Source organism: Girardinichthys multiradiatus, chromosome 11, assembly GCF_021462225.1.
Source record: "Girardinichthys multiradiatus isolate DD_20200921_A chromosome 11, DD_fGirMul_XY1, whole genome shotgun sequence".
Taxonomy (NCBI): Eukaryota; Metazoa; Chordata; class Actinopteri; order Cyprinodontiformes; family Goodeidae; genus Girardinichthys; species Girardinichthys multiradiatus.
The window spans coordinates 35,725,117-35,752,664 of record NC_061804.1 but is presented as its reverse complement, the minus strand read 5'-3'; the positions used below and the strand labels follow the sequence as shown (position 1 = coordinate 35,752,664).

The 27,548-nt window shown below is 39.7% G+C and overlaps 2 protein-coding genes across 3 annotated transcripts in view; both read right to left on the bottom strand.

Annotated features, from left to right (window-relative positions):
• The window catches only part of LOC124875947 (calpain-5-like), a 35,402-nt gene extending 24,227 nt beyond the window's left edge, over window positions 1-11,175 (bottom strand). The window contains exons 1-4 of one of the 2 annotated variants that reach the window (XM_047378382.1): window positions 10,617-11,175; window positions 6,859-7,047; window positions 4,649-4,780; window positions 3,987-4,195 (exon numbers count right to left, since the gene is read on the bottom strand). In XM_047378382.1, the coding sequence (XP_047234338.1) occupies window positions 3,987-4,195; window positions 4,649-4,780; window positions 6,859-7,023 (506 nt within the window). In that variant the 5' untranslated portion in view covers window positions 7,024-7,047; window positions 10,617-11,175. Of the gene's footprint in view, window positions 1-3,986; window positions 4,196-4,648; window positions 4,781-6,858; window positions 7,048-10,612 lie in introns of both variants that reach the window. The other variant, XM_047378381.1, reaches the window with a different exon arrangement.
• Window positions 11,176-15,645: 4,470 nt separating this feature from the next.
• Window positions 15,646-27,548, bottom strand: part of LOC124876614 (neuronal migration protein doublecortin-like) — a 38,074-nt gene continuing 26,171 nt past the window's right edge. The window contains exons 5-7 of the mRNA XM_047379536.1: window positions 23,421-23,510; window positions 20,095-20,192; window positions 15,646-19,196 (exon numbers count right to left, since the gene is read on the bottom strand). Of these exons, the coding sequence (XP_047235492.1) occupies window positions 19,140-19,196; window positions 20,095-20,192; window positions 23,421-23,510 (245 nt within the window). The 3' untranslated portion in view covers window positions 15,646-19,139. The remainder of the gene's footprint in view (window positions 19,197-20,094; window positions 20,193-23,420; window positions 23,511-27,548) is intronic.

The following is a 27,548-nucleotide window of genomic DNA, read 5'->3' as shown; positions in this document are numbered from 1 at the left end:
TCATTGACGAGGCATTTGAAATCATAAAAAATCAGTTTATCATCAAGCTGATTAATTGCACTGCAAGGCAGAATGTAACGATCATCGCATGTAATGTCTAGGCTGGGGGGTACATTTTCACCGCAAATACTGCATTTTACATTACACACGTGTGGTTTATTCGGTTTACTGATTGGAATAACGTATATCCGTTTGCATACTTTACACAGTTTTACCAACTCACAGTCACTCATAGGCCTTTCAGCACTATTTCTGATGCGCGGTTCCCTGTGTCTGCTGAAACATGAAGAATTACGACAGATTCTTTGACAGCCTGCACAGCTTACAGGATTGCTAATCTCTTGCATACATTTATATGTTCGACACACTGGACAATAACCTTCACAATGGTGTGTATTGGCATTCTGATAGCTGGCGTAACAGTAATTACAAATATATCTGCACCCCATAAAACCTTTGAGATTTTTTATCCCATAGTAATGACCTTGAAATAACAGCAAAAACAGAGGGTTTGAACGATCGGGGAAACTGGTCTCAAATTTACACAGAGCAGTAGAGCCCGTGGTTCTGTGAAACACTACAATTTTTCTCTTCAGAATGGTTTCAAATTTACCAATATCACTAAAAGTAACTGCTGTTTGCTCGTCGAGGCCTGCCTGATGCTGCCATCTCCTCCCCAGTTCTACAGCACGGTCATCAGTAAGCTCAGGATCAGAGACGTGTGCGAGGCTGATTGCAAAACATAACTGATTACCGGTATTGTTTATAATATACAAATGACGCATTTTCTTATTAAACAGTTCACAGTCTAACGTTCCTGCAGCTTTACGCTTAGAACCTCCTGCTGGGTCATTAACAACCTGAAGAACAAATTCCATGTTATTATCTACAGGTATATTTGCATTCGATTGTACTAAATCGTCGAGGAAGTTTTCGAAAGCAGGCAGGATCATATTTCCATCATCTGTAACAGTAAATGTGATGTGACGATTGAGATTTTCACCACCTAATTCCAGCTGCACAACGTCGTTACGTCTGGTTAACGATCTCGCAGCGTCGGCTAATTCAATGATAATATGCATGATGTCTGTATAGAATGCTGCTAAATCTGGAACGTTACTTGGACAGGGCGGCGGTATGGTAAAAGGTCTCCTTATTTCATGGTTATTAAAATGTTCACGTTCAACCACCGCTGGAGGATCTCGCTCTATTTGATCAGAACTAACTCCTACGTCCGTATTGAAATGACCCCCGTGATGATCTGCGGCAGGTGATGTAGAAGGATTCTGATGAGTGTCAGGTGGATCATTTTGCTCAATACTGAGTGGACAAAATGCGCTATTTAAATCGTAAAGAGCCTGATTGATTACGTTTAAAACGTCACCGTGCTGATGTTCATTTATTACATTTTCACTGTTAGCAGGAGATGCATTTAAAACGATGTTATCTGCTACTTTTGCATCAACGGGAATTTCGTTAAGTTCATTAACTAAATTTCTTATTTCATCCAGGGCAAGTCTGATTCGGTTATCCATTTCTATGAACATAAGAAAAAAAATAAAAATAAAACTAACCTACAGAAAAAAAAAAAAACAAAAAAAAAAACATAGTGATCAGTTCAGTTTAAAATCACCTTGATGTCACCAAAATGCTTCTTTAACAGAATCTGATATGCTGCCAGAAGCGTTAACGATGAGGCCTTATTACGAAGATTCCGTGAGGCTGTAGAGACTGTCTTCCTGCGCTGTCCGTTTCTGTAGCCAATCTGTCCTACCATCAACGTTACCTCTGTAAGGAGAATGAACAAAAAATAAATAAATAAAAATATGTATATATATATATATATTGAAATAATCACATTAAAGCTGGAAAAAAAACAAAGGAATTCAAATTAATTCAGTATGTATGTATGAATTAAAACGTACCGTTCATTAATCCACTCACTAGCGTTGCTCTGCTTTGTAGCGCAGAGAGTCGCTGTCTTTTGGCCGGGGTTAAATATTCTGTAAAAACAGAAGACAATAAAAGTTATCTTACGCTGCGCAGCACAGCGTTCATAAATAAAACGAAAAATAGTTTTTAAAATACACAAGTTTGTTTTTTTTTTATCTTACTCCGATTCTTTGCGGTAAAACCTCCAGATTTCACTTCTTGTTGAACTGAAACGGTGCCTCTCTGCTGAAAGCTGTCTTGATCTTTGAAAAGCGACCTTCTGGTGGGCGGATTCGATGTGGCATCTTTGGATATATCTGTAAACAGGTTTATATGACATTTTATTGAACTATGCTTAAAATACATATATATTGTTTTTATTTAATTTTTATTTATTTTTTCTACCCTGCTGCTGCTGCTGCTCGACAGCTGTGTCTTCCACAGAGCTCTCAGTCGAATCTGTAAACAGTTTTTATCTGAGGTTTAAAATACATTCACTCTCAAAGAAAAATAGATAGTTCTTAGGACTTACTTACTTTCTGGTGGTGCTGGTAACTTATTATAAGTGTTATGGTTCAAAGACATTCAGCATTTGAAGACCCTGACACTGAGGTTAACCAATGAAACAGCCCCCGAACAACATTTTACTCACAGTATTTATACCAGAACATGACAGTGTTATCTCAACTGCAAAGACTATGTTTTTAAGACCAAAACCCTTCTTGAGTTCAAAGGTGATATGGTTATCTAATGAACAGACGTAACTGCCCCTTCCTGACATCGCCCCTAACAGTTGGATATGGTATAACTGTAACTCCCCTGAAAAACCTTTTACTCTAAGATGAAAAAGTAAATGTTTTAGAAAAGCTACAGGTAACTAAAATTATCATTCCTTTTTCCTAAAATGGAGTCTCTCATGATTCAAAAACAAACACATCATTGCTAGAGTCAATTTGTAACTTGGAAACAGTATACTGAAGTTCTTTTTTTTTTTCTGTTAATCTCATATTCGTCTTACCTCTTTCAGCTGCTTTTCCAGTATGTTGACGCAGAAGCTGAAGGTTTTTCTCGTTCCATCGATGTAGTGAAGCACAATTTTTTTATTTACTTTTTTAGGTCTTTTCTATTTTGAACTGATTTAGACTGGCTCATATATTCAACAAATAGGTCCTGCTGTAAAGCAAAATTAACTTACAATTCTGTCAGGTTACACAGTTCATTTATTAGGATTTCATGTGATAGGTCAACATTAAGTTGATTATACCTTTAAAATATAAAAGGATGCATGTCTTTTTTTTTGTTTTTTAGATGTATTAACGCCTGAAAAAACATACAGATTATTAATAACACCCTTAAACACACCCCTGTGTGTTTTAATTGGCTCATTTAAGGCCTTCCCCGTAACACCCTTAAACACACCCCTGTGTTTTAATTGACTCATTTAAGGTATCGCCCCTAATGACGACAACCAATCAGCATCCACTGTTACGCCCCCTTGGACACACACCCCTGCTTGACCACGTGACCTCCTGCCCACATGGCAACCACATGGCGCCCACATGGCCCCCACCGGAAGTCCCGCCCTCACCGGAAGTCCCGCCCACCTGTCAAAAAGTTTGATGAAAGGGTTCACTTAAATTCTCTCTCCTGGACGCCTTCCTCAGGGGTTGATCCAGGCACGTCCCACCGGGAGGAGGCCCAGGGGACGGCCCAGGACACGCTGGAGGGACTATGTCTCTCGGCTGGCCTGGGAACGCCTTGGGCTCCACCCGGAGGAGCTGGAGGAGGTGTCTGGGGAGAGGGACGTCTGGGTGTCTCTGCTGAGTCTGCTGGCCCCGCGACCCGGTCCCGGATAAAGCGGAAGACTACGAGTACGAGTACGAGTTTCTTTTTATCCTGATCAACTTAAAAAAGTAACACACTTTTCATGTTTAGTGTGACATTAAACAACTACAATAACAAATAATTTATTTTTAGGCTTTTTACAGAACTGTAACAGGGCTAACAGGGAATTTACAGGATGATTTCTTAAGGAACAGTTTTGGTTTACTGACTTGGCGTAAGCCTTCTCCAGCAAAGCACTCCAGAACTCATTTTTCTGTTTTGAGTGACAGTAGATGAGTTTTCCGTTGATTGTCGGCAGCCGGTCGTCTACCACCACGTCTATCCACTCACCGAAGATCCAGAACTGGAAGTGGAAGATCCCAGCATAGTTCCCCTGGTGGTTTGAATCCCACTCCTGCTCCTTCCAGTCAGGAATTACCTGGAAACATGCAAACACAATACAGAAATTATGAAAGGTCCAGCAGTTTCCAGAATAATATCTTTAAATCTTAAAGTGTTGGTAGTAAACAGCATTCAAACACCGGATTAAGACATGTGCAGTCATCTTATGTGTACATATTTGAAAGTCTGAATTTTTAAAATACAGTATTATGCGTAACCTTTGTCCCATTTAAAGGAACACATATGACAGTATTTTAAAGGAATGCAACTGTCTCAGCTGCAGCGTTGCTCTAACAAATTACTCACATAGTTTTCTTGCTTTCATTCATTTAACTATAGAAAACCACTTGTTATGTACTTGGACGTTTTTTGGGGGCAAATTGTTACTGAATTGCTACTAAAGCCCAACAATATTTTAATAATGTTTTCATGTGCAGTTTAGGCTTAAAATGCTAAAACAGATTATTTTAAGGGCACAAGGTGAACTCACCCTCTTCCAGAGGTGTGATTTTAAAGCCAGGCAGGAGCAGGCAGCAACAAACCAGCAGTTCCCTACAACCCCCTGGTTCAAGTCGTGGGAGCTGATGCCCTCTACGAACAGGTGCGGGGCTTTGCATATTTCCTACAATACAAAAGAAAAATAGTGGCTTAAATAAAGAAAGACAACAACCAAGATGGATGTTGGTGATTAATGACCAAAACTTTCCACCAAATCAGCAGATAAAAAAATACCACAAAATAAAAACAATGCCCATTTATAGTGTTAGTAAAGTATTCATACCCTTGAACTTTTCCCATTTTGTCACGTGTCACCCACGAACTGTGTTTTTTTCTGGGATTTACCAACACAAACTAGTGAATAATTATGAAGTGGAAGGAAAAATCATACATGGTTTAAATTTGAAAATCCGTTTTTAGCTCCTTTTGCTCTTGTGCTTTAAAATAAAATACAGTCCAACTAATTGTCTTGAGAAATCACCTAATTATTAAGTGCACACATCTGTGTGTAGAAAATTGGTGTAAAAAATCATAAGGATCAAAAGACACAACTGACAGGTCAGTGCTGAGTTGTGGAAAGGTTTAAAGCTGGGTTAGGTTATTAAGTACGTTTGCCACAAATGGGACATGGTAAACATGTGGAAGAAGGTGGTCCTGTCAGATGAGATGATAACCAGACTTTTTGGCAGGCTAACACTGCACCTCACCCTTCACCACCCACCTTTGTTGCTACAAGTGTAAAGCATGGCAGAGGCAGCAACATACTGAGGGGATGTTTATCTTAAGCAGGGCAGGGAAGCTGGTCAGCGTTGTTGGCAAGATGGATGGAGCCAAAGTTAGGTTAGTCCCAGAAGAAAACCCATTAGTGGCTGTAAAGTACCTCAAACAAGGGCATAGATTTAAAAACACAGCCAGACGACTGATTTAGATCAAAACATATTTAGAATGGCCCAATCAAAGTGCAGACATTACTCCAACTAAGAATCTGTGGCACCTAAAAACACCTAAAACTTTGTCTGGCATTTAATTTCAGTGTTTTCCAGCTGTCCTTTAGTGTGGGCAATAAGATTAATAGCAAGATCCAATATTTATATTTCTAGATCTTAATCCACATTGATAGGTATTATTTAGTCAACTCAGAGGTAAGGAAACGACACAGTCAGTTATACTTGCGGCAAGGGTAGGTCACACTCCGCAGTGCAAAGCTACAAAGTATTAACACTCCTCCCTCTTTATTTATACATGCTTGGTCACACACAGTTCAAACAACATTCAAGGTGGGTGTGTGTGTGTGTGGGGTCAGAAAGGTTAGGGTTCATGTGTCTTGATTTTAGAGAAAGGAGTGAGGATTGGTGCCAGTCCCTAGATGTTGCTGATAATAGCATAACTCACCCTTCTCTCTTATCTCTTTGTCTATGACATGTGGGGGAAGAAAGCACTTAGAGCAGACACAAGTGATAAACAATATAAAAAGTCATAAAAACCCTAACACACATTCTATAGTCTAAATATGTGTCATGCCCTCTGGCAATCTGCCCTTCTTTTTTTCCTTCTTTCTATCCTCCCTTCCTAGTATGCTTTCAACCTGTCCTTGTGACCTTGCGTCCTTCCTTTCTTTCTCCCTCCCTCCCTCCCTTATGTCCTTCTGTCCTTTCTTCCCATCCTCCCTCATGTTCCTCCTTTTTTCCTTACTTTGTTCCTCGTGCCGTTACTTGTTTCCCATCTTGTATATTTTCTTCCTTATTTCTGCCATTCCATCCTTCTCTCCTAGCTGCTTTCTTCACTGTGTCCTTGCTTTTTTCTTCATTCTCTCTTTACAAGATTATGTATTTAGTATTAATCTTCTAACTACAAATTCATAACAACCTTTTGCATTTTTATTGACCTACAGAACTTAAGAACTCTGGAAAGTTGAGTCTAGAAAAGTATGGGAGATCTTTATGGATGATCCATGTGAGACATACCCCAAAGAGATCAGTGATGTACTCAGGGGCTTGACCATATCAATTGTTTAGGGTTAGACAGGTTTAAAAATGAATCCTAAATGTAACTGGTAACCAGTAAAGACTAAATTCATGTGAGCCTTTCTACATGCATCCAGAGAAGATCAACCACCTTTGTTGTTTAGACAAGAAAAAAAAAAACTGAAATAATCTACGGGAGCACAAAAGAACATGAAATATTTGTGGAGTAAAAACTCACCCCGGGTCGTTTCCAATGCACAACTCCAGGAGGTGGTTTGCTGTAAAACAGTGATGAATTGTCAGCTGGGAACTCAGGATCTTCAAACAACGTCTTGGTCTGGATGCAGAGCTTCTTCAGGTCGGCATAGTGCTGATTCTTATAAGGGACAGCAGAAGAGGACATGGTGGAGATGCTGAAGCCTCACAGCTGCAGATGAGAGATAGCAGAGTAATTTGACCTTTATATGGGTGGAATCCAAAATGACTTTGTGTTGGGAGGATGTCTGCACTTCATCAGACTGATTAATGACCCTAGATCTTTTTTAATTCTCTAAACTCTAAGTTGACTCAAAGAGATGTTCTGGTCAGATAAAAAATTCTATTCCCCTGTGAAACCAGTTTCACCATTTCACCATTGACTAAAAGCACGCTAGCCACGTTAGAAGCTAGTGATCCAAAATGGTAACCTTCAAGCTTAACTGGAGCCTAAAAATCAAACTGTCTGGCAGTCTGTCGCCAAATGTTTGCTCAAGATGGAGAATCACATCAAAGATTCAATGCAACTTGCTGGTCTCTCTAGACTTTTTTTTTTTTTTTTTTAACAAATTTGCATTTTACAATTTCTAGAATCTGAATGATTGTAAAATATCAAATTCAACTTTGTGTTATTTGAGTTAATGGTATAAACACTTTATGGTCAGGTGAGTAATTTGGCCTTTGTGACCAAAAGTACATTTGGAGCAGTCAAGGAAAGGCTTGTGAGCCTAAGAGGACCGTCACGCATGGTAGTGGTGGCATCATGATGTGGGGCTAATTTTACACTGAGTGGAATTGACGCAACATACAATGTGAATGGAATAAGAAAGAAAGGTTGGTACATTTTAATTATGGACATAATCGCAAACTAAGATGGCTGAAACAAACTCAGACAACAGGATAATTATTCTAAATGCACATCAAAACTGGATTTGTAATTGTTATAGCGGGCTAATTTTAAGCCTTTGTAAAGCCCTGACCTCAGCCTATTAGAAATGTAGCAGCTAGGATCAAGAGGCATTGAAGGAAGCTAGACAATTTTAAATAAATGCCATTTATGATACAAGGAGTGATCAAATATCTCGTAAAAAATATTCCAGAAACTTCTTGATGGCCGATAAAAAGCACCTGTTTATATGGATAAATATTTGTGCACTATATGTTTATTTTTGAGCCTGTATGTATCATTTTTACCCTGTGTAAATTTGAGGACAAAAATAAAAACTATAAATTCAAGCTTGTGCTCACAATTCTTGTTTTTGAAATTATTTTTTCTGTTTTCTGTTGAATCATCAATCCAGCCTAAAAAACTAACACTTCAGATGCATCATTAAAAGCCTAAAATGAATATGACATTAACACCCACAAGGAGCATGTGCAAACATCTTGCTGGTACTGCATGTGCAGTGCAGTGCAGTGGTTTGGGTGAGATTCCAACAGAAAACCACCTCTATAAACTTCCTGAGCTTTATAGAAACAGTCTGAATTATTAAAAGGTAGTTAAACTTAATGGTATGCTGCCATTGTTTGGTTTGAAAAAGAATACCTCAACCTTCATTGAACATCAGGCACTTGAAGTCTTTTATCTCAACCTAGCCTGTGTTGTTATGGTTCACATTTTGTATTTATTGCTGGATTTTTCGCTGTGAAGAGAAAAAATGTTGTTATGACAGGATTCTTGATGAGTGACACAGCTTTATTCTTCAGGGAGGAACTCTTAAACTTGTTTTCCCACCACACTGACCCTCTCCATGCTCCGTTTGCACAGTGCTTGCCAGGGTAATGATTTTGATAAGAATCTTGATATTTCAGTCATGGCCAAGAATCACACAACAAGATACATTAAAGACACTGGCAGGAAGTAACAAACACCAGATATGATGAAAATCCTCTGACATACAAAGTGTAGAAAGATGTTCTGGTAAAGATCATTTCAAATTAGAAAAATAATTCAGTTATTAGCAAATAATATAAGGTTGAACATTCCTACAAATAAATATAAGTGTAGAAACAGGACAATTGCCTTTGTGACATTCCCTTTGTGAGAGGCGGCAGATCAAACTTTCATTCTCTGCTTCATAACAAGGAAGTTTCCTTGCAGGGTACCTGCCTGTCTCTGACCCACCCTCCCACACACCACTGACTTCTTTCCACACTTCTCATGAACATACAGGGGTTGGACAATGAAACTGAAACACCTGGTTTTAGACCACAATAATTTATTAGTATGGTGTAGGGCCTCCTTTTGCGGCCAATACAGCGTCAATTCGTCTTGGGAATGACATATACAAGTCCTGCACAGTGGTCAGAGGGATTCTAAGCCATTCTTCTTGCAGGATAGTGGCCAGGTCACTACGTGATACTGGTGGAGGAAAACGTTTCCTGACTCGCTCCTCCAAAACACCCAAAAGTGGCTCAATAATATTTAGATCTGGTGACTGTGCAGGACATGGGAGATGTTCAACTTCACTTTCATGTTCATCAAACCAATCTTTCACCAGTCTTGCTGTGTGTATTGGTGCATTGTCATCCTGATACACGGCACCGCCTTCAGGATACAATGTTTGAAACATTGGATGCACATGGTCCTCAAGAATGGTTCGGTAGTCCTTGGCAGTGACGCGCCCATCTAGCACAAGTATTGGGCCAAGGGAATGCCATGATATGGCAGCCCAAACCATCACTGATCCACCCTCATGCTTCACTCTGGGCATGCAACAGTCTTGGTGGTACGCTTCTTTGGGGCTTCTCCACACCGTAACTCTCCCGGATGTGGGGAAAACAGTAAAGGTGGACTCATCAGAGAACAATACATGTTTCACATTGTCCACAGCCCAAGATTTGCGCTCCTTGCACCATTGAAACCGACATTTGGTATTGGCATGAGCTTCCTCTTGCGTCCACACTTAATCCTGTTGGATGTGGTTCGTCCTTCTTGGTGGTATGCTGACATTACCCTGGATACCGTGGCTCTTGATACATCAAAAAGACTTGCTGTCTTGGTCACAGATGCGCCAGCAAGATGTGCACCAACAATTTGTCCTCTTTTGAACTCTGGTATGTCACCCATAATGTTGTGTGCATTTCAATATTTTGAGCAAAACTGTGCTCTTACCCTGCTAATTGAACCTTCATACTCTGCTCTTACTGGTGCAATGTGCAATCAATGAAGACTGGCTACCAGGCTGGTCCAATTTAGCCATGAAACCTCCCACACTAAAATGACAAGTGTTTCACTTTCAATTCAATTCAATTCAAAAATACTTTATTTATCCCAAAGGGAAATTAAATTCATTGTCCAACCCCTGTATTACCTGCATACTTGAACGGTGAGGAGGCTTCTTCACTGATTAGTCATTATTGGCTGAACATTCCTTCTTAATGACCCTTTTTATGTCAGGTTTTAAATCTTATTTTCTTTATTGGAGTATAAAAACAACAAATGTTGATAGTGTTTTATCTGGCTAGTACAGGTCATGACAACTACAATTCCCAGCATTTCCGGTATGTACGTCAACATGGTGATCAAGATAGGCTATCTGTTTAAAGACAGGTTCATGCTGACTTCAGTCAGTGAAACATAGATGGTAAAAATACATAAAGTACCGTACCTCAAACTGAGGTTCAGAAAACAGCAAATGCTGCTCTTTACGGTCAACTTCTATAAGCCAAAGCGAAGCAACCTAGCCTTAAAAGAGACAAACGAAGAACATAAACCATTCAAAAGTAGCACTTACCTACTGAAAATTCTTGTTCTTGTGGAGATGAGCCCAGATTCACTCAAAGTTCCCTCAATCTCCAGGTCAGGTGTTTAGAAGTCAGTCCACGCTTCAGTTTCAAGAGCCACAACACAAAACAGCTGTCTGACACACCTTGCTCTGAATCAAATAAGTCTCCCTTCTTTGCTGCAGCGAGGATTTCCCAAAAACAGGGTCTGAAAATCGGCCAGACAAGCTCATCGCTGCAAAAGAACGCATAGGAAGCAGAGACTGAAACTACACACTTCCAAGTCTGCTTAAGGTAAAGCAACTATAAACCTGCTTGTCCTGCTTAACAACACTCAAAGGACTCAAATTTCAAGATTTTCTACACAAATGAACTTGCATTTAGTTTGCCAGTGGTACACATTATTGAGTAAAGAGAACAAATGAGCTGCATCCCCACACCATCAGTGGACAGTGGGAATGATACAAGCTGGCAGGCACCCAGTAGTCTGGGCTTCACTGTTAGGGAACACAGAGGCACTGTGACTCCCTCACTCTGACTGAGATCTTGTCAGGCTAATCCCAGCTCTAAAGAGCTAAAGAGACCGCCTTTTGTTAAAGGGCCAACGATAATGAGGAGAGTCTGTACAGATTCAGGAGATAAACCGTAGAAAGATGGGAGTGACTAGTTTGGTCATGAGCAGAATTTAGTGAAGATGTCTTCTTTAAGACAGGAAAGAGGTATTCAAAATGGAAGGCATGACGAAAGCACTTCCCGTAAAGGAATGTTGGAAGTCCTGATTAAACCTCAGTAGAGAACCTTTCAACAGATGATTCAAACAAAGGCAGCAGTGTGCTCTGAGGGAGCAATTCAAGAAAACAGGGTGGTTATTAAGAAGACATTTGCTTAAGGAAACTGTTTTCCAGCTCAACACTCTGCTAGTCACACACAGCAAAAATTAGGCAATCTGAGAAATCATTTTATATGACACATTTGATATATGAAGGACATCATTAATGTACAGAGCCTTGCAAAAGTATTCATACCCCATTTTCCTTAAGTTCAAAATATAAGGTGTGGCAGAAAGTAAACACTCTAAATCACCCTAAAAACACCACTGTGAAACATGGTGATGGCAGCATCATGCTGTGGGAATGCATTGTTTTACAAGGGAAGCTGGTCAAAGCTTATGGGAACATGGATGGAGCTAAATACAGAGCAACCCTGCAATAAAATCTGGAAGACTGGGGGCAGACCTCCACTTTCTAGAAGGACCATGACACTAACCATACAGAGAGGAGTAACAGTGGAATTGCATATATATGCATTAGCATGGCCTAGTCAAAGTCAACACCAAAATACAACTGAAATTTGGTTTGAACATCAACCATCTGTAGACGTTCAAAGCTGGTAAGTCTCACCTGAAAGGACTTGCAGCTGTAATTATGGCTGAATACAAAACAATTGGTCATTTTTCTTTCTTATCACAATGATGTGCTACTTTGTGTTTATTTTCTCATAAAATCACAATAAAATACACTGAAGTGTATTGTTACCAGACAAAATGTGGAACAATAATGATCTTTGGGATTTTTGTTGTGAGTTTTGATTTATTTTTGGATTTCACTCTTGGCTTTCCAAGTTCAGTTTATTGTTTGGTTTTAAGATATCTTGAACTTTTGTTCTGTAAGTTGACTGTGCTGCAGTCTTTAGTTCACGTTTTCCTGTTCCTATCATCTTTTGTTTTTTTGGTTGCATGTTTATTTGGTTTATTATGGTAATGAGACAATCTGTAGTTTTTTTTAGGTTCTGTGTATTCTTAAGTTTTCCTTTATCCTTTGTATGTGTGTATATTGTATATACACTGCTCAAACAAAATAAAGGGAACACTCAAATAACACATCCTAGATCTGAATGAATGAAATATTCTCATTGGATACTTTGTTCTGTCCACAGTTGAATGTGCTGACAACAAAATCACACAAAAATCATCAATGGAAATCCAATTTATTAACCAATGGAGGCCTGGATTTGGAGTCACACAAAAAATTAAAGTGGAAAAAAACACTACAGGCTGATCCAACTTTGATGTAATGTCCTTAAAACAAGTCAAAATGAGGCTCAGTATTGTGTGTGGCCTCCACCTGCCTGTATGACCTCCCTACAACGTCTGGGCATGCTCCTAATGAGACGGTGGATGGTCTCCTGAGGGATCTCCTGCCAGACCTGGACTAAAGCATCCACCAACTCCTGGACAGTCTGTGGTGCAACGTGACGTTGGTGGATAGAGCGAGACATGATGTCCCAGATGTGCTCAATCAGATTCAGGTCTGGGGAACGGGCGGGCCAGTCCATAGCTTCAATGTCTTCATCTTGCAGGAACTGCTGACACACTCCAGCCACATGAGGTCTAGCATTGTCCTGCATTAGGAGGAACCCAGGGCCAACCACACCAGCATATGGTCTCACAAGGGGTCTGAGGATCTCATCTCGGTACCTAATGGCAGTCAGGCTACCTCTGGCGAGCACATGGAGGGCCATGCGACCCTCCAAAGAAATGCCACCCCACACCATTACTGACCCACTGCCAAACCGGTCATGCTGAAGGATGTTGCAGGCTGCAGATCGCTCTCCACGGTGTCTCCAGACTCTGTCATGTCTGTCACATGTGCTCAGTGTGAACCTGCTTTCATCTGTGAAGAGCACAGGGCGCCAGTGGTGAATTTACCAATCCTGGTGTTCTCTGGCAAATGCCAAGCGTCCTGCACTCCTCATGGAGTCGGTTTCTAACAGTTTGTGCAGACACATGCACATTTGTGGCCTGCTGGAGGTCATTTGCAGGGCTCTGGCAGTGCTCCTCCTGTTCCTCCTTGCACAAAGGCGGATGTAGCGGTCCTGCTGCTGGGTTGTTGCCCTCCTGCGTCCTCCTCCACGTCTCCTGGTGTACTGGCCTGTCTCCTGGTAGCGCCTCCAGGGTCTGGACACTACGCTGACAGACACAGCAAACCTTCTTGCCACAGCTCGCATTGATGTGCCATCCTGGATGAGCTGCACTACCTGAGCCACTTGTGTGGGTTGTAGAGTCCGTCTCATGCTACCACGAGGGTGAAAGAACCACCAACATTCAAAAGTGACCAAAACATCAGCCAGAAAGCATAGGTACTGAGAAGTGGTCTGTGGTCCCCACCTGCAGAACCACTCCTTTATTGAGTGTGTCTTGCTAATCGCCAAAGATTTCCCCCTGTTGTCTATTCCATTTGCACAACAGCTGTGAAATTGATTGTCAATCAGTGTTGCTTCCTAAGTGGACAGTTTGATTTCACAGAAGTTTGATTTACTTGGATATTATTGTGTTGTTTAAGTGTTCCCTATATTTTTTTGAGCAGTGTATGTATTTATGGACATAAGGATATATGCAGAATATATCTTACAACACAAAAAAACAAAAAAGAAACCCAGAGAGCAAAGTGTACCGGAGTCAAATTCCTTGTTTGTTGTATGTACGAACATGGCAATAAAGCTGATTCTGATTCTACAGTTCTTTAGGTTAAGTGGTCGTTTTTTGTGTCCCCTGATTTACCCAGTATCTTTAGACAGATGGACAGATGCTTTATAATCCTAGAAAGGAAATATTTTATCACAGTACCATCCACACTAGTGCTAACAGAGTAACAATATAAAATATAAAACAGTATGTACACTATAAAGATTATTATTTTGGCTTTTTTCTGGAAGAGGTGGCAGCCAAATTATTTAAATATTGTTTTGGAGTGTAATATGGTGTAAAAATAGTGTGGAGAGAGCCATCAATTCTGGCATCAAAGAAATCTAAATGAACTGTTTGGGATTTGACATGAAAAAGATGAAGTATACAAACCTCTGAAGCCAGTTTAGAATCAACAGTTAACCAAATACAGGTACAGCTTAAAAAAATTGAATATGGTCGCTCATTTCAGCAAGTAAGGCTTCGAAATTACATAGATTCACAACACATGGAATGCACGGAAACATTTAAGGTCTTTTTTTGTTGGTTTGAGACTTGCCTTTTCTTTATGTGGCTCTTTCGGCCCACTTGGCAAAAGGTTGGACACCGCTGCTCTGAATAGAAAGTAACCTGTTAATAGGTGCTGTAAATGCCAATGTAGATGTATGTTTTATATAAAGTTAAATCTGATTGACAGCCCCCCTCCCCCCCAAAAAATATCTTTGAAACTACCTAAATTTATATAATCATCAAAATGGCAGAGATTCCAAAGGGAGAACTTTTTCCTCTTCATATTTCTATCTTTGAATTTTGTTGTAAATTTAGAAATAACCTGATTAAACACAGCTAAACATATTTAGATTATGTCTCGCCATTTTTTTCTAGCACAGAGGTTTTAAGCTGTTTTTGTTTTTCTTAAAAGACAGGGTAGTTATGCCTAAAACCGGCAATCTACAAAATAGCCAGCAGGGAGCGACTTCAACTGCTGCAAAAGGTTTACAGAAATCTGACAAATTCATGAAGTTAACTAAATTGTAACTTCAGTACTTCGTGTTTAAAAATGTATTAGGGTGTCTCTCTTTAACTATAACTCTATTAATGAATATACAGAGTTATGACACTGAAAGAGTTCATGTGTGGGAAATAAATTAGACTAATCCATACAATAAATTAAAAAACAAATAAAGCTACCCTAATAAACCTTTTTTGCAACTAGCATACATTTCGGTTGTTTTTGTTTTGTTTTTAGGAGTTTGTATTTTTAAATTTAATTATTTATCCATCCATTATATTTAACCACTCAATTCAATTATCATTACTTTTAAAAAAAAAGCAATTACCATTTCAATATTTTTGATTTTAAATGCAATATTTTAAACACATAAACCCCAATTCTTACAAGTATTTACTGCATTTTGATATTTAGTATTAACAAAGGACTCTGTACCCTTATAAACACCATTAGACACCAAGAATGACTGATCAGGTATCCCCTGCCCTCAGATTCCTTTCATGCATTTCAAAGAATAAATTGGACATCAAACATCAAACATGTTTTTGTAATGAACAGAAAACTCGATGTGAAATACCAATGTTTTATTTGCAAAAAGATACCAGTTAATACATTGAATGAAGCACTGAAACAAGCCACTGTAACATTGCAAAATACCACTAAAAACGACAGTGTAAATTTTAGAGAGAGAGAAAGAAAACAATATTCAATCCCAAAGGCATACATATGAAAGAGGGCGTGTATTTACACCATGATAAAGTGTCCTGTATCTCTACAAAACAAAGTGTGATAGAATGCCTTGTTTAAGACGTTTAAAAAAATGTTTTACAAATAGCTGCTAAAGAACAAGCCTTTCACGTCCCATTTATTGTGTATTTCTTTTTTATCAAAAGACAGTTATCTAAAAAAGGCACCACTGATGGTGATGTATCACACAACCATCTTTGATGGTGGCAGCCGCTTCATTCAAGACAAACATCATTTTTCTGCTCAAGATGTTGAGAGACGTAAGAAGCTGTAAGGAAACAAGAACATTATTAGTGTGTGAGGTTCAACAGAAGTGGCCATTAGAGAGACAGCGATTACAAAATGGTAGTCAAAAGGATGCATCCCTGCTGCTATTATTAGCCGTTGTGCTGGCATAACAGCGCTCCCTGCAGGAGAAAGGTGGAGTTCACAGCACCAGATTGTGATGGCTTGTGTTCAGCAAGTGGCTGACAAAAAGTTATTCAAAGCGCATCAAGCAGACAGACGGAGCATCACATCTAAAGACGCACGACTTTCAGACAGACGATTCATCGCAATGAAATAACCTGATGAGAAAAGATAATTACTTTAGGCTCCTTTCTCATCACACGTCTTAATAAAAAGGTAATTTCTACCAACAAGAACAACTTTAGCAACTCCTGAATCCAAATGCATAGTTCTTAATTGAAAAGACGCTACAGGTGCAGCATTTTATGACTATTGTGAATCGGTGGTTAGGCATTTTGAAAGGTTGGCCAGAAAAAAATCTGTTTCTTAATCAATTAGTTGATCCTTGCTTTTGTGCTTCACTCATTCGATTCAGAGGCTTCTCAGGCTTGATTCCCTGCTAAGAAAAATTCCCTTCGCCACATCTCAGTGGACACACCTTAAGAAGTCACAACGTCAAAAATAGGAATATGGAGGTACAGAACTGCATATAGAAGCGTAGAAAACCTTGTTCAGAGCAAGTAAAAACTAAGGATATGAAGAATCCTACACGGGTACTTTTCACATAAATTAACAAGATTTATAAAAATTTTAAACCCACACATGAAATTTGGACAAACACATTTTCATCACCCTCCCAGAATCCCTGAACTATGCCAAGCCATGCAAAAAGAGGAGAAATCCCACTACTGTTTAGCGCCATAATGCAACTAACTGCTTTAGATGATTTATTCTTTATGTTTTAAACGTGACATGCATAAACTCCTTCTGTGCTTGCTCCAGAATATTTCACAACTATCAAAAAGTTACATTTCCTCCTGTTTCAATTTATTCTTGGGTCAAAATAACACTTTGGCTTTGAGACTTATTTCACCAGCTATGGTGCCTGGCAAAAGCATTTATGCTGCGTGAACCTTTTTGTATTCTGTCACATAACAACCACAAAATATTTATTTTGTATACATATATATTTTGTATATGTATATATTATTCTAATTTCCCCTCGGGGATCAATAAAGTATCTTTGAATTGAATTGAATATAGCATATCTGTGACATGAAAGGAATATATAACAAGAATTTTAAGCTGATCGTTTTCAACATCTTCACAAATTAAATTAAGAGTGGCATGCATGTGGTATTCAGCACCCGCTACTCTGATGCCTCTAAATAAAAACAAATGCAACCAATTGGTTCCAGGAGTAACCTAATTAGTACACTAGAGTCTGCCTGTGTGTAATTTAATCTCAGTGCTAACGTAACTGTGCTATCAACACATCAGATACGTAAAACTGCACATTACATTATAGTCCCCCACCCCCAAGAAATATGGTGGTGGTATCATTATGTGTGGGTACTTTGCTCCAGCATGCAGGGAAGCTTGTCAGAGTTGATCGTACAGTGAATAGAGTTAAGAAAGGGCGATACTGGAAGGAAACATGTTATAGGTTCCAAAAGACTGGGGCAGAGGTTCACCTTCCAAATGGACAACCCTCAGCATAAAGCCTGAACTACGATAGACTGGTGTTGATCAAAGCATTTCTGTTAGAAAGGCTCAGCCAAAGTCAAATATAAATCCAATTTAAAATTGTTGGAAAGACTTTAAAATTGATGCTCGCAGATGCTCTCCATTCAGTCTAATTTATCCTGAGCAATGAAAATAGGGAAATATATAACATCACTGAAGTTTGTGGCTGTAACATGACAAAAAGTGAAGGTGTTGTTAATATTTTTACAGGGCACCATTTATTGTTTATATCACCACTAGTTGCGGTCAAATCAAAAAGAAGAGGTGATAAACTGGCCTAAAGGGGAATTAATCAACTCTGTATTCAATCAAAGTGTATTCTGGGTCTACTTGATTTTGCTTTGGTTGTTTTTATGTACCATTAGGTCCTTCAATAAAACATAAAGACATCAGCTTTTTAACAGAAACGTTTCACACAAGTTTCACAACCTCATGCACTGCATCTTATGAAAACACAGATGGTAAGAACCACTTATAGCCTATTGTCAATGTGAAGGGTCAAAGCAGATGAAACACCAACATTAGGAGGTGTAGGGTGCGATGCCTTTACATCTTCCCCTGCGGTCTGACTGGGCAAAATGAATGCCAAATATGTTTAATGAACATTGTAAAGAGTCTTGGTGCTTGTTCTGTTGTGAAATTATGTTTTATTTATTTACTTTCAAGGATTTATTACAAAAATCCCTTTAAACGAATGGCTGCATCCCAACTATCCCCGCTTGAATTTTCTTCTACTTTGACCGCGTGACCCTGTTACATGTTGAGTGAAGGTTAGACATTGTAGTGACATAATGGAAGCACATCAACGGACACTGAGCAGAGAGGTTATGGGGGATGGATGGCTGTACACCGTATTTACAGCAGGTTTAGAAAGACCCTTATCTGGCTTAACAGACCCTCCTCCGACAAGGAATCATTAACATTCACACCTTCATCTGTTGGACGGAGGGACAGGAGGACAGTCACAAAAATGGTGGATAAAAGTGGATAAAAAAGTTGTGTAACATGTGGCTGAAAATTCCCATTTGCTGCTTGGAAGTCTAAGTGAAAACTAAAGGTGCAACCCCTTATCAACATGTTTAAAAAGTTTTTGTTTATTCACACAATTAAAATACATAACAGCGAACAAGTGGTTATCATGTTTGAACATTAGTGAGTTGACAAGACTGATTTTAACAACAGTTTGTTATTCTCAAGCAGCAAATGGTGTCAAAGGCCCTAAAAAAGAGAGACAAAGTGGTTTCTCCTCAACAGGTGGCACTGTGAGTGAAGGGGGAAAGCAGCAGATGTAAAAAACTTCTGTGTTTCAGGCCAAAGCTAAGGCTGGCTGCAGGAAGAAAGTCTACATCGATTCGCCAAGAGAGTCCTCATCTTCCAGAGATAAGGGCAGGTAGAGATCCTGGAAGCAGAGGACAGCATAGTTACCTATGAGCTTACACTCAGAAGGTCAGTATCATCAGTTTGGAATTAAATAAAAGCACCTTTAAAAATTATTTTTACATTTTGTCACATTACAACCACCAACTTTAGTTTTATGTTGGGATATTGGGGTTTCAAGTGCATGTGCAACACAAAGCAGTGAAAGATTCTGAAAGAAAAGCAAAGGATAAATGGTTTGCAACACCTTAAATAATAGATTTCTTTATCCCACATTTACATAAAAGGCCAGATTTGTTGAGTGCAAAACTAATAGTAATCCTGATTCAGATTCTCCCACCTGTGGATCTCTGTAGCTTCTCCAGAGCTAATATGGGCCTCTTGAGTACCTTTCATTAATAATCTCCTTGCCCGGTCAGTCAGTTTAAGCGGACAGCCATATCATGGTAAATTTGCAGTTGTGTCATAATCTTCCCATTTCCAGAGGATGGACTGAACAGAGCCCTGAGATCATTTAATATTTAAGGACCCCATTTTATAATCTAACCCTGCTTAAATCTTCTCCACAACTTTCTCTCTGACACATTGGTGTGATTCTTCATCATGTTTGTTCTCTAGCAAATTGTTGAGGCAGAGAACATAACAGCTGCATTTACACTTGCAATCAATTACACACAGGTGGACTGCATACTGAAAAGGTAACTTCTGAAGGTTTTTTTGGGTATCAGAAAAAAGTAGCTGAATACCCAATGCCCAGCACACTTTCCTTCCTTTTCACATACATGCACTACTTTGTGTTGGGCTATCACAAATCCAAATTAAATCTGTTGGAATTTGTAGTTTTAAAGTGACAAAATGTGGAAAGTTTCAAAGAGTGTGAATACTGCAAGGCACTTGTAGATTAACAAAGGCTTGGGTACCTTCTGCTTGTTGTTCAAGCCTGGACTGGTGGGGGTAGAGGTGGGGGAATGCTTGGATATCGGGGTGGAGATTTGGCTGCTGGAGCCGGTCCCGTTGGCTGAGGCATCCGACAGAGCAGAAAGAAAGAAAAGAAAGAAGTAAAAGAGAGGGAGTGGGGAAAGAGTTAGAGGTGGCGTGGCTTCAGTAGTGTGCAAGACCAATCCAAACAGCTTTTCCTTGCTCTCTGTAAAAGTCAGTCCTGAGCGGTGGCCTTACTTGGCTCTCATCTAAAGGCACAACAAGAGGCTGATGAGTCCTCTGGCTTAGTTTGGCGGCATTTCATTCTCTCAGTCTGTGTCCTGAATTGTTGCTAGGAACCTCTGTTTATATCTGAGAGCAGTGTGAGGTGATGTAGCTGTGTGTTGTAAATGCCTTAAAAGAGTTTTTTCTATAAGAGTGAACCAGATGGCCAGCTTGAATCTGAACCATTGAGTGTCAAAAACAAACAGTGGATAAAGCTCCTCTTTTTTCCCCCCAGTTGGCTTCACTTAAACACTCGGCTAGATGGAGAGTAAAAGAGGCCGTTTCAGCTTGTTAAAAAGTTAAACTTGCTCCAAAAAACAGATAAATCAGAATACCTACTACCTTGGAATCTTAAAAATCAGCTTAGAGATAAATAGCTCTCCCACAGAGACTGGACAAAAAGCCAAGTCTGTATTGAGACCAAACAGCCAGCTGCAGTGGAGACATAGTAATATTTTCTCTACAAATAAAAAGAAACTCTGACTTTAGATCATCATATTGACTTTAGATTTTAATATTTGTAAAGCTCATTTTATATTGGCATAGAACTTGGATATAGAGAGGATTGACTGCCACGTTTCTGAATGCGCACCAAACAGCTCAATGTATTTTCATTACTTTCATAACTTTATATTTTTATTTGTGTCAGTTGAAAATGTTCAGCCTTGAAGACACATTTTAACATATGAGACATAATATAACTGTTTAAAATGTCCTTTGCATTCTTCTGAGATCCGATCTCAGAGATAGGGTGCAGGACGTCTGGATCCCAGACATCCATTTCTCCCGTTCATTCTGGGGGATCTCAAGGAGTTCTGAGTGCAGAAGGGATACATTATCCCTCCAGATAGTTCTGGCTCTTCTCCCAGTGGGACATGCCCATCTTGATCAGATGCCCAAAACACTTTAACTGGTTAATATTGATGCAGACGAATGTCCAATCCTGCTCAACAGAATTGGCACATTGATGTGGTGGATAAGTTTGAGAACCCTTTGATTCGGGAGGTATGAAGCTCGGGGCTCTGGTCCCTGGGACAGTCTCCCATTGCATATTGGCCTCTGGGGAAGGGTCAGACACAGAGTGAATCAAAGACTATCATGAATGGTAGACAACAAAGAATGGTGAACCTCACCCAGATTGGGGAGACAAGGTAACACCCTGGGGGAGGCATAGTAGCGGGGGGCTCGGTGGTAAGCACCAGCTAGCTCCTGGAGCACTTCTAGGCCCGGCTTAAAACAGAAAGAAGAAGGCCCCCTTCCGGTGGAAGGGTGACAAGGCCGGGTGCAAGTGAGGTTCCAGGAGACAGTGCTTGATAGTCAGGCATTCTCCAATCATCACACAAAAAGTTGCTTGTGTTTTAGGTTTTATAGCCCATCATTTCCTCACTGACCCATTGGGTTCATTGGTGCAAGTCAACAGATCCTACTTTGTAACTTAGGCCAAATATTCAACAGAGTACTGCTGTGCATGAGTGGAATAAAAATAATTTAAAATCTGAGACTGGTGTGACGCTGGTGTAGGGGTTAGCGTGCGACCACATTTAGAGGATATAGTCCTCGAAGCGGCCGTCCCGGGTTCGAGTCCTGGAAATGAGTAAATGAGTGTCATGGTGTTTAGGGCTTCAAAAGAATCATCTGAACCATTTTCAGAGTCAAATGATTAGATACCAAACAACTTTAATAATGTTTGAAAACTAGCGCTACATGCACAAATAAGAAATTTATAGTTAACACAGGCTTGAATATTATACTACACAGCTAATGTCAAATTTTTATTAATGTCCTTTAGCAAGTCTAAGAGAAACCACAGCCATCAACAAACCACTGACATAATTATGATAACCGACAGCTCTTATTGGCAGAATTGGTAGAGCTCATTTATATTGGTTAGTTTCCTGGTATGGACCTGGATTCATGCAAGTGCCACACATTTCTAATAGGTTGAGGTCAGCTTTACAAAAGATTAATATTAGCCTGCTTTATCCCTCCTAAAACTAGTTTGATGTGTGTTTGGAATCATTTTTATGTTGGTACAGTAATTTGTGTCCAAGTGTCAACCATCTGATTCAAACTTATCACTCAGGTGACAGGCTGTTGGTTCGGTAGCTCAAGAACAACAGAGGAACCACCAAGGCTAACGCTGATCATAAACTGGAACATAGCTGAACACTAGTGCCACGATGTCCAGTGAAGTGAGTTTAACATCAACATCGGCTGACAGGACATCAACTAAGAAACGAGTTGCTACTCAAAAAATTAACACCTTTACACAACTGAAATATGCAGCTGTCAATTCAAATTATACAATAATCTTCTGGAGAAAGGTTTTACTGTCAATGAAAAGGGAGATTAAACACTGGGGCCACATTGACAAGGAGAACTTTTGGAGCAGTAAAGAAAAGGCTTGACCTGAGAAAACCATCTAGTCTATCCATCTATCTAACCATAAATATTAATAAACCTGTCACTGAGGGCCAGGGGTTTCAATGATGGATACCATTAAATATTAACCTGCCTGTCTAACAAACAGCTGACAGATGTTCGTGTAATCTTTGTTTACTTTTCTTGATTTATTCATGTTTTTTTATTTTACTCAAAAGGAGCATCTTGAGCACCCTCATACTGAGTACTAGATTTTTGCCCATAAACAAAGGCTAATTTAAATAATGCTCAGTCCTAAATACAATAGTCCTGCGATCCAAGATAAAGGAGCTGATTTTTGATCCTGTAGTTTAAATCATCAGTGAAGCCAGATAAAGGAAGACATATCCTCAAGCACAACAAATTTGTTTTAAACCAATCATCTCAGTTATTTGCTCATTGGATGCAAGCCACCTTTTCCTCATGCATTATTGATCTGTCATCCTCACCATCCCCCTTAGAATAAGGTCAAAGGTCAGTTAAATCCCTCTGCTGTCACATGTTGTTAAATTTGTTCATTTGCAACACCATGTATTGGCCTTGTAGTTTTCTCCTATCTTTGACTGTGCTTATTATCAGGTGTGGTGAGAAAAGATTACATCGTAAGGTGCTGATTACTCACTCGAATCAGCAGGAGACTTGCAGCGCTTGATCGGACCGGGACTCTTTACAGAACCACGCTGGGCTTTGGCTCCCTTCATCAGCCTGCATTCTGTGGGATAGATAAATAGAAAGGAAAATCATAACTTTTTAATCCAAACTGAATAACTGAGCTGCATGTGACTAAGTTATCAATTAATGATTGACCAGAACATTTGAGTGTAATGTCATCCCTTAGATATCTAGAAACAAAAAGAACACATTCCAGGATTTTTCACATTTTTATAATCTGGGTCACTGTAATAATCAAAGCAGACAGGCTCCAGACATTGCTGCTCCTCCCTTAGTGCATCTTCCATTCTGTTTATACCGTCAGTTTCTCTCTTCTCCTCCCCCTTTTCTACGCTCTTTCCCTCTTTTGATGCTAATTATACTTTCTGTCCTCCCTCCATCTCATGGGATCGCACCATATATCTGGATACAGACGTAAAATTGGTGTGCTATTGTTTGGCAAGTGTGTCACCACCGGTCCTTTGACAGTACTTCAGATTGACAGTCTGTCTCGTCTATTCAGAATTCCCAAAATAGCCCAGAGTCCAATCGGATTCCTGTCTCTGTAAATGCTGTAGCTGCATAAATACAATGCCACCAGAAAGTATTCACACTGCTACACCTTTTCTAATTTTTGTTATAAACTGACTCTAAAGTAGAGATCTCAGCCTTTTCGCCTCCAAGATCTACACACAGTACCCCATAATGAAAAGACATATACAGTTTTGTAGAAATATGTTGAAATGTTTTCATTGACAAATGCTTGTTAGTCGAGTGTTTCATTTAGTATTCACACCAATGGTTTAATAATTTGTTTGGGCACCTTTGGCAGCAACGACCGTCTCAGATCTTGTTTATGTCTCTACAAGCTTAGCACACCTTTTTTTGAGTGTTTCCTTCTATCCTTCTTGGCAGATCCATCTCCAGCTCACTCAGGTTGGATGGGCATCATCGGTGAACAACCATTTTTAGGCCTTTCCAAAAGACCTAAAAATGGCTGTCTATCGAGATTTTATAAACATTTCCAAAAGTCAAACTAATTGGAGTTCCAGCACTCTGGTGCAGGTTTTCTTGAATAATCTGTCTGAATTTGGCCTATATCATCTCATTCTTTATTAAACTTATCACCCTGTTCTTACCACAGAGAAAAATCCCTTCAGCATGGCACTGCCACCATTGTGTTTTACAGTAGGGATGGTGTTGGCCAGGTGATGAGCAGTGTCTGTTTTTTGCCAGACAGGTGGTTTGGAGTTCAGGCCCAATAGTTATATTTTTATTCCATCATTAACTCTACACTAAGGGCTGTTTGTAAAACACATATTTTAAAATTCTGCCATTAGTCCATAAAGCACTAAATGGTCTTATGCCAAAAAAGAATTCCAAATTACTTGTAAAGTACGAACCATGTAGACCCCCTCAGGTCATCAGAGACCTGCTTACTCAGTGTTGCCAGGGCCACAACTAAACAACTCTGCTCATCAACTCTGGACCAAATTCTATGAAAACCTGAAATGTGCAAAAAAATGTTTGCTCCTTCAAATCCGGAGGTCAAACATTTTTTGTTTAATGCAGCTTTTGATCAAAGACTGACTAAAGTCCAGAAGGCCTGATCACTGATGAGTGACTGAAGCGTGAGACTGAGTATTAGACTTGGATTAAAAGTAAACTTGAATTTAAATATGGATTCAGGTTTGCATTTTAATGTTCGTTCCTTTTATGCAAGGCCTTTATAAAGCATTTTGGATACCCTGTGTATGAATGGTGATATATAAATTAACTTGACCAGAGAATTCTGTTTCTGCTGAACTCACAAACTCTATGGCAGCTTTTGGAGCTCCTGCTTTGTGACCACTGGGTCCTTGGTAACCTCTCTGGCCCTTGCTCAGGTTGCTGTTCAGGTTTTCACACTTCAGAAGGGTTCTGATGCCTCCAGACTTCCTACTTTCCCCATTATTTGAGACCTCAGTGCATTTTGGAACATTAATTCCTGCCGATTTTCATTTACACCCTTCAAGATGTGTGCGGTCACACAGTTCAAGTGACAAGTTCTACAGACAATTCCTTTGATTTTATTGCTTTTTGTTTTGATATGGACAAGTTGGTTTTATTTTAAACCATGTGCATTTCATTGAATTTACTATAGGGAAACTCTGATCAACTTGTAGAAACACAAAGGGTAATCAGATGCACCTGAGCTTAATTTTGAATTTCACCGCAAAGGCTGTAAATACATACAATGTGTGCCTATTATGTTTTCTCTTCGTCATTATTAGCCATTTTGCGTGGATTTTTGTTGTTTAAAAAATCCTAAACTCAAACTACATTGTGATTTAAGAAAACGTAGTAAATAAATGGGGTGTGAATACTTTCTGTTGTCACCATAGTGCAGCAGGTCCCACTAAATGCCTATGTGGGCCTGTATTTGAAATTAAAATGTCTATTTTATTAGCAATACAAGGGAATATATATTAAGTCTTGTCCACACAAAAGCCCAGGAAAAACACATATTCCAGATATGCTCCAGGTTTTCCTCGGACAAAAATCTTGACTCCTTGAATTCAGAGAATGTAAGCATTTTAATTAGTCTATGTGTGGAAGATTTATGAAGGCTGTAGACTTAATGTCCATGTGATACACTGCAGATAAACCTCCCTCCTCCGCTTCTCCGAGGCCAGCTTGGTAATTTTGGACATGCTTGAGACTCTCTGTCATTTAGCATTGGCCTGGGGTTAGAGACTAAATGAAACAATGTAGCTTGGGTCCATGGGAGAGTACGTGGAACATTAAGGACGCAGATCATTACTGAATCTCCATGGCAAAGAGAAGGTATGGAGGAAAACATAATAACTCAGGCTCTGCTGCACTGCTGTGTTCAGATGAAAAGACTGCACGCTTCCAGGAGAAGAGCTTATGTAGAACAGGGACATTAAAAATAGGTCCTTCAGGTCTGCAGGGAGCAAACTCAGACTCAGCAAGATGATTGGTTTTACATTTCTCTCCTTGACTTCACAGCAGTATCAGCACCAACAGATCAGCTGGCCTAAACCTGTCACTTGACATATTAATGACTCACTGACTTCTACCCTTTTCTATCCGAGCTGCTGGCTGCTGATAATGCTCTGCTTTAGCTCCATCTCTCACTGCCTCTTTGTCATTATCCCTCAAGCATAGGTCATTTTTCCTCTCCCTTAGCTTTGTATATTAACATTCAAGCTGACCAAAGCATTAGTTTATGTGAGGGTGTTTGCCAATTTATCGTTTTCCAAGTCGTTCTGCTGTATCGACTGCTGTGTAGTTCATACAAACACCAGGATTTTTTCTATTGAACAAAGATTAAGGTGACTGTCGGAGCTTGCACTATATTGCCAACAGTATTCACTCAATCATTCAAATCATTGAATTCAGACGTTCTGATAACTTCCACATCTTACAGGTGTGTACATTTAACTCCTGTAAGAACACAGAGCAGAGTCGGTGGATGCAAAGGTCAATGGTGTGAAGCGGTCGTCAACATTCAACAGTCAATAGCTAGAGACCTCCAGACTTCGTAAGACCTTATAATTCAGTACCAGCGCATAACGTGTTTCATTGAATAGGTTTTCATGGCCAAGCAGATGGATCCAAGGCTTACATCACCAAGTGCAAAGTGTCGAACATGGTGGTATAAAGCACTAGACTCTATAGTCGTGGAGACATGTTCTCTGTGGTGATGAATCATGCTGCCCTGTCTAGCAATCCAATAGATGTGCTGGGTTTGACAGTTGCCAGGAGAGCAACACTTGTCTGTCTGCACTGGGTCAAGTGTAAAGATTGGTGCAGAGGGGATTATGGTCTGGGGCTGCTTTTTAGGAGTTGGGCTTGGCTCCTTAGTTCCAATGAAAGGAACTCTTAATGCTCCAGCATACCAAGACATTTTGGACAACTTGATACTACCAACAGTTTGATGACGGCCCCTTCCTGTTCTAGCATGACTGTGCAGCAGTGCACAAAGGAATGTTAATGAAGAGATGGTAGAGTGAGTTTGGTCTTGACTTGCCTGATTCAACCCAATAGAAACAACTCTGAAATGAATTATAGCAGTGACTGTAAGTCAGACCTC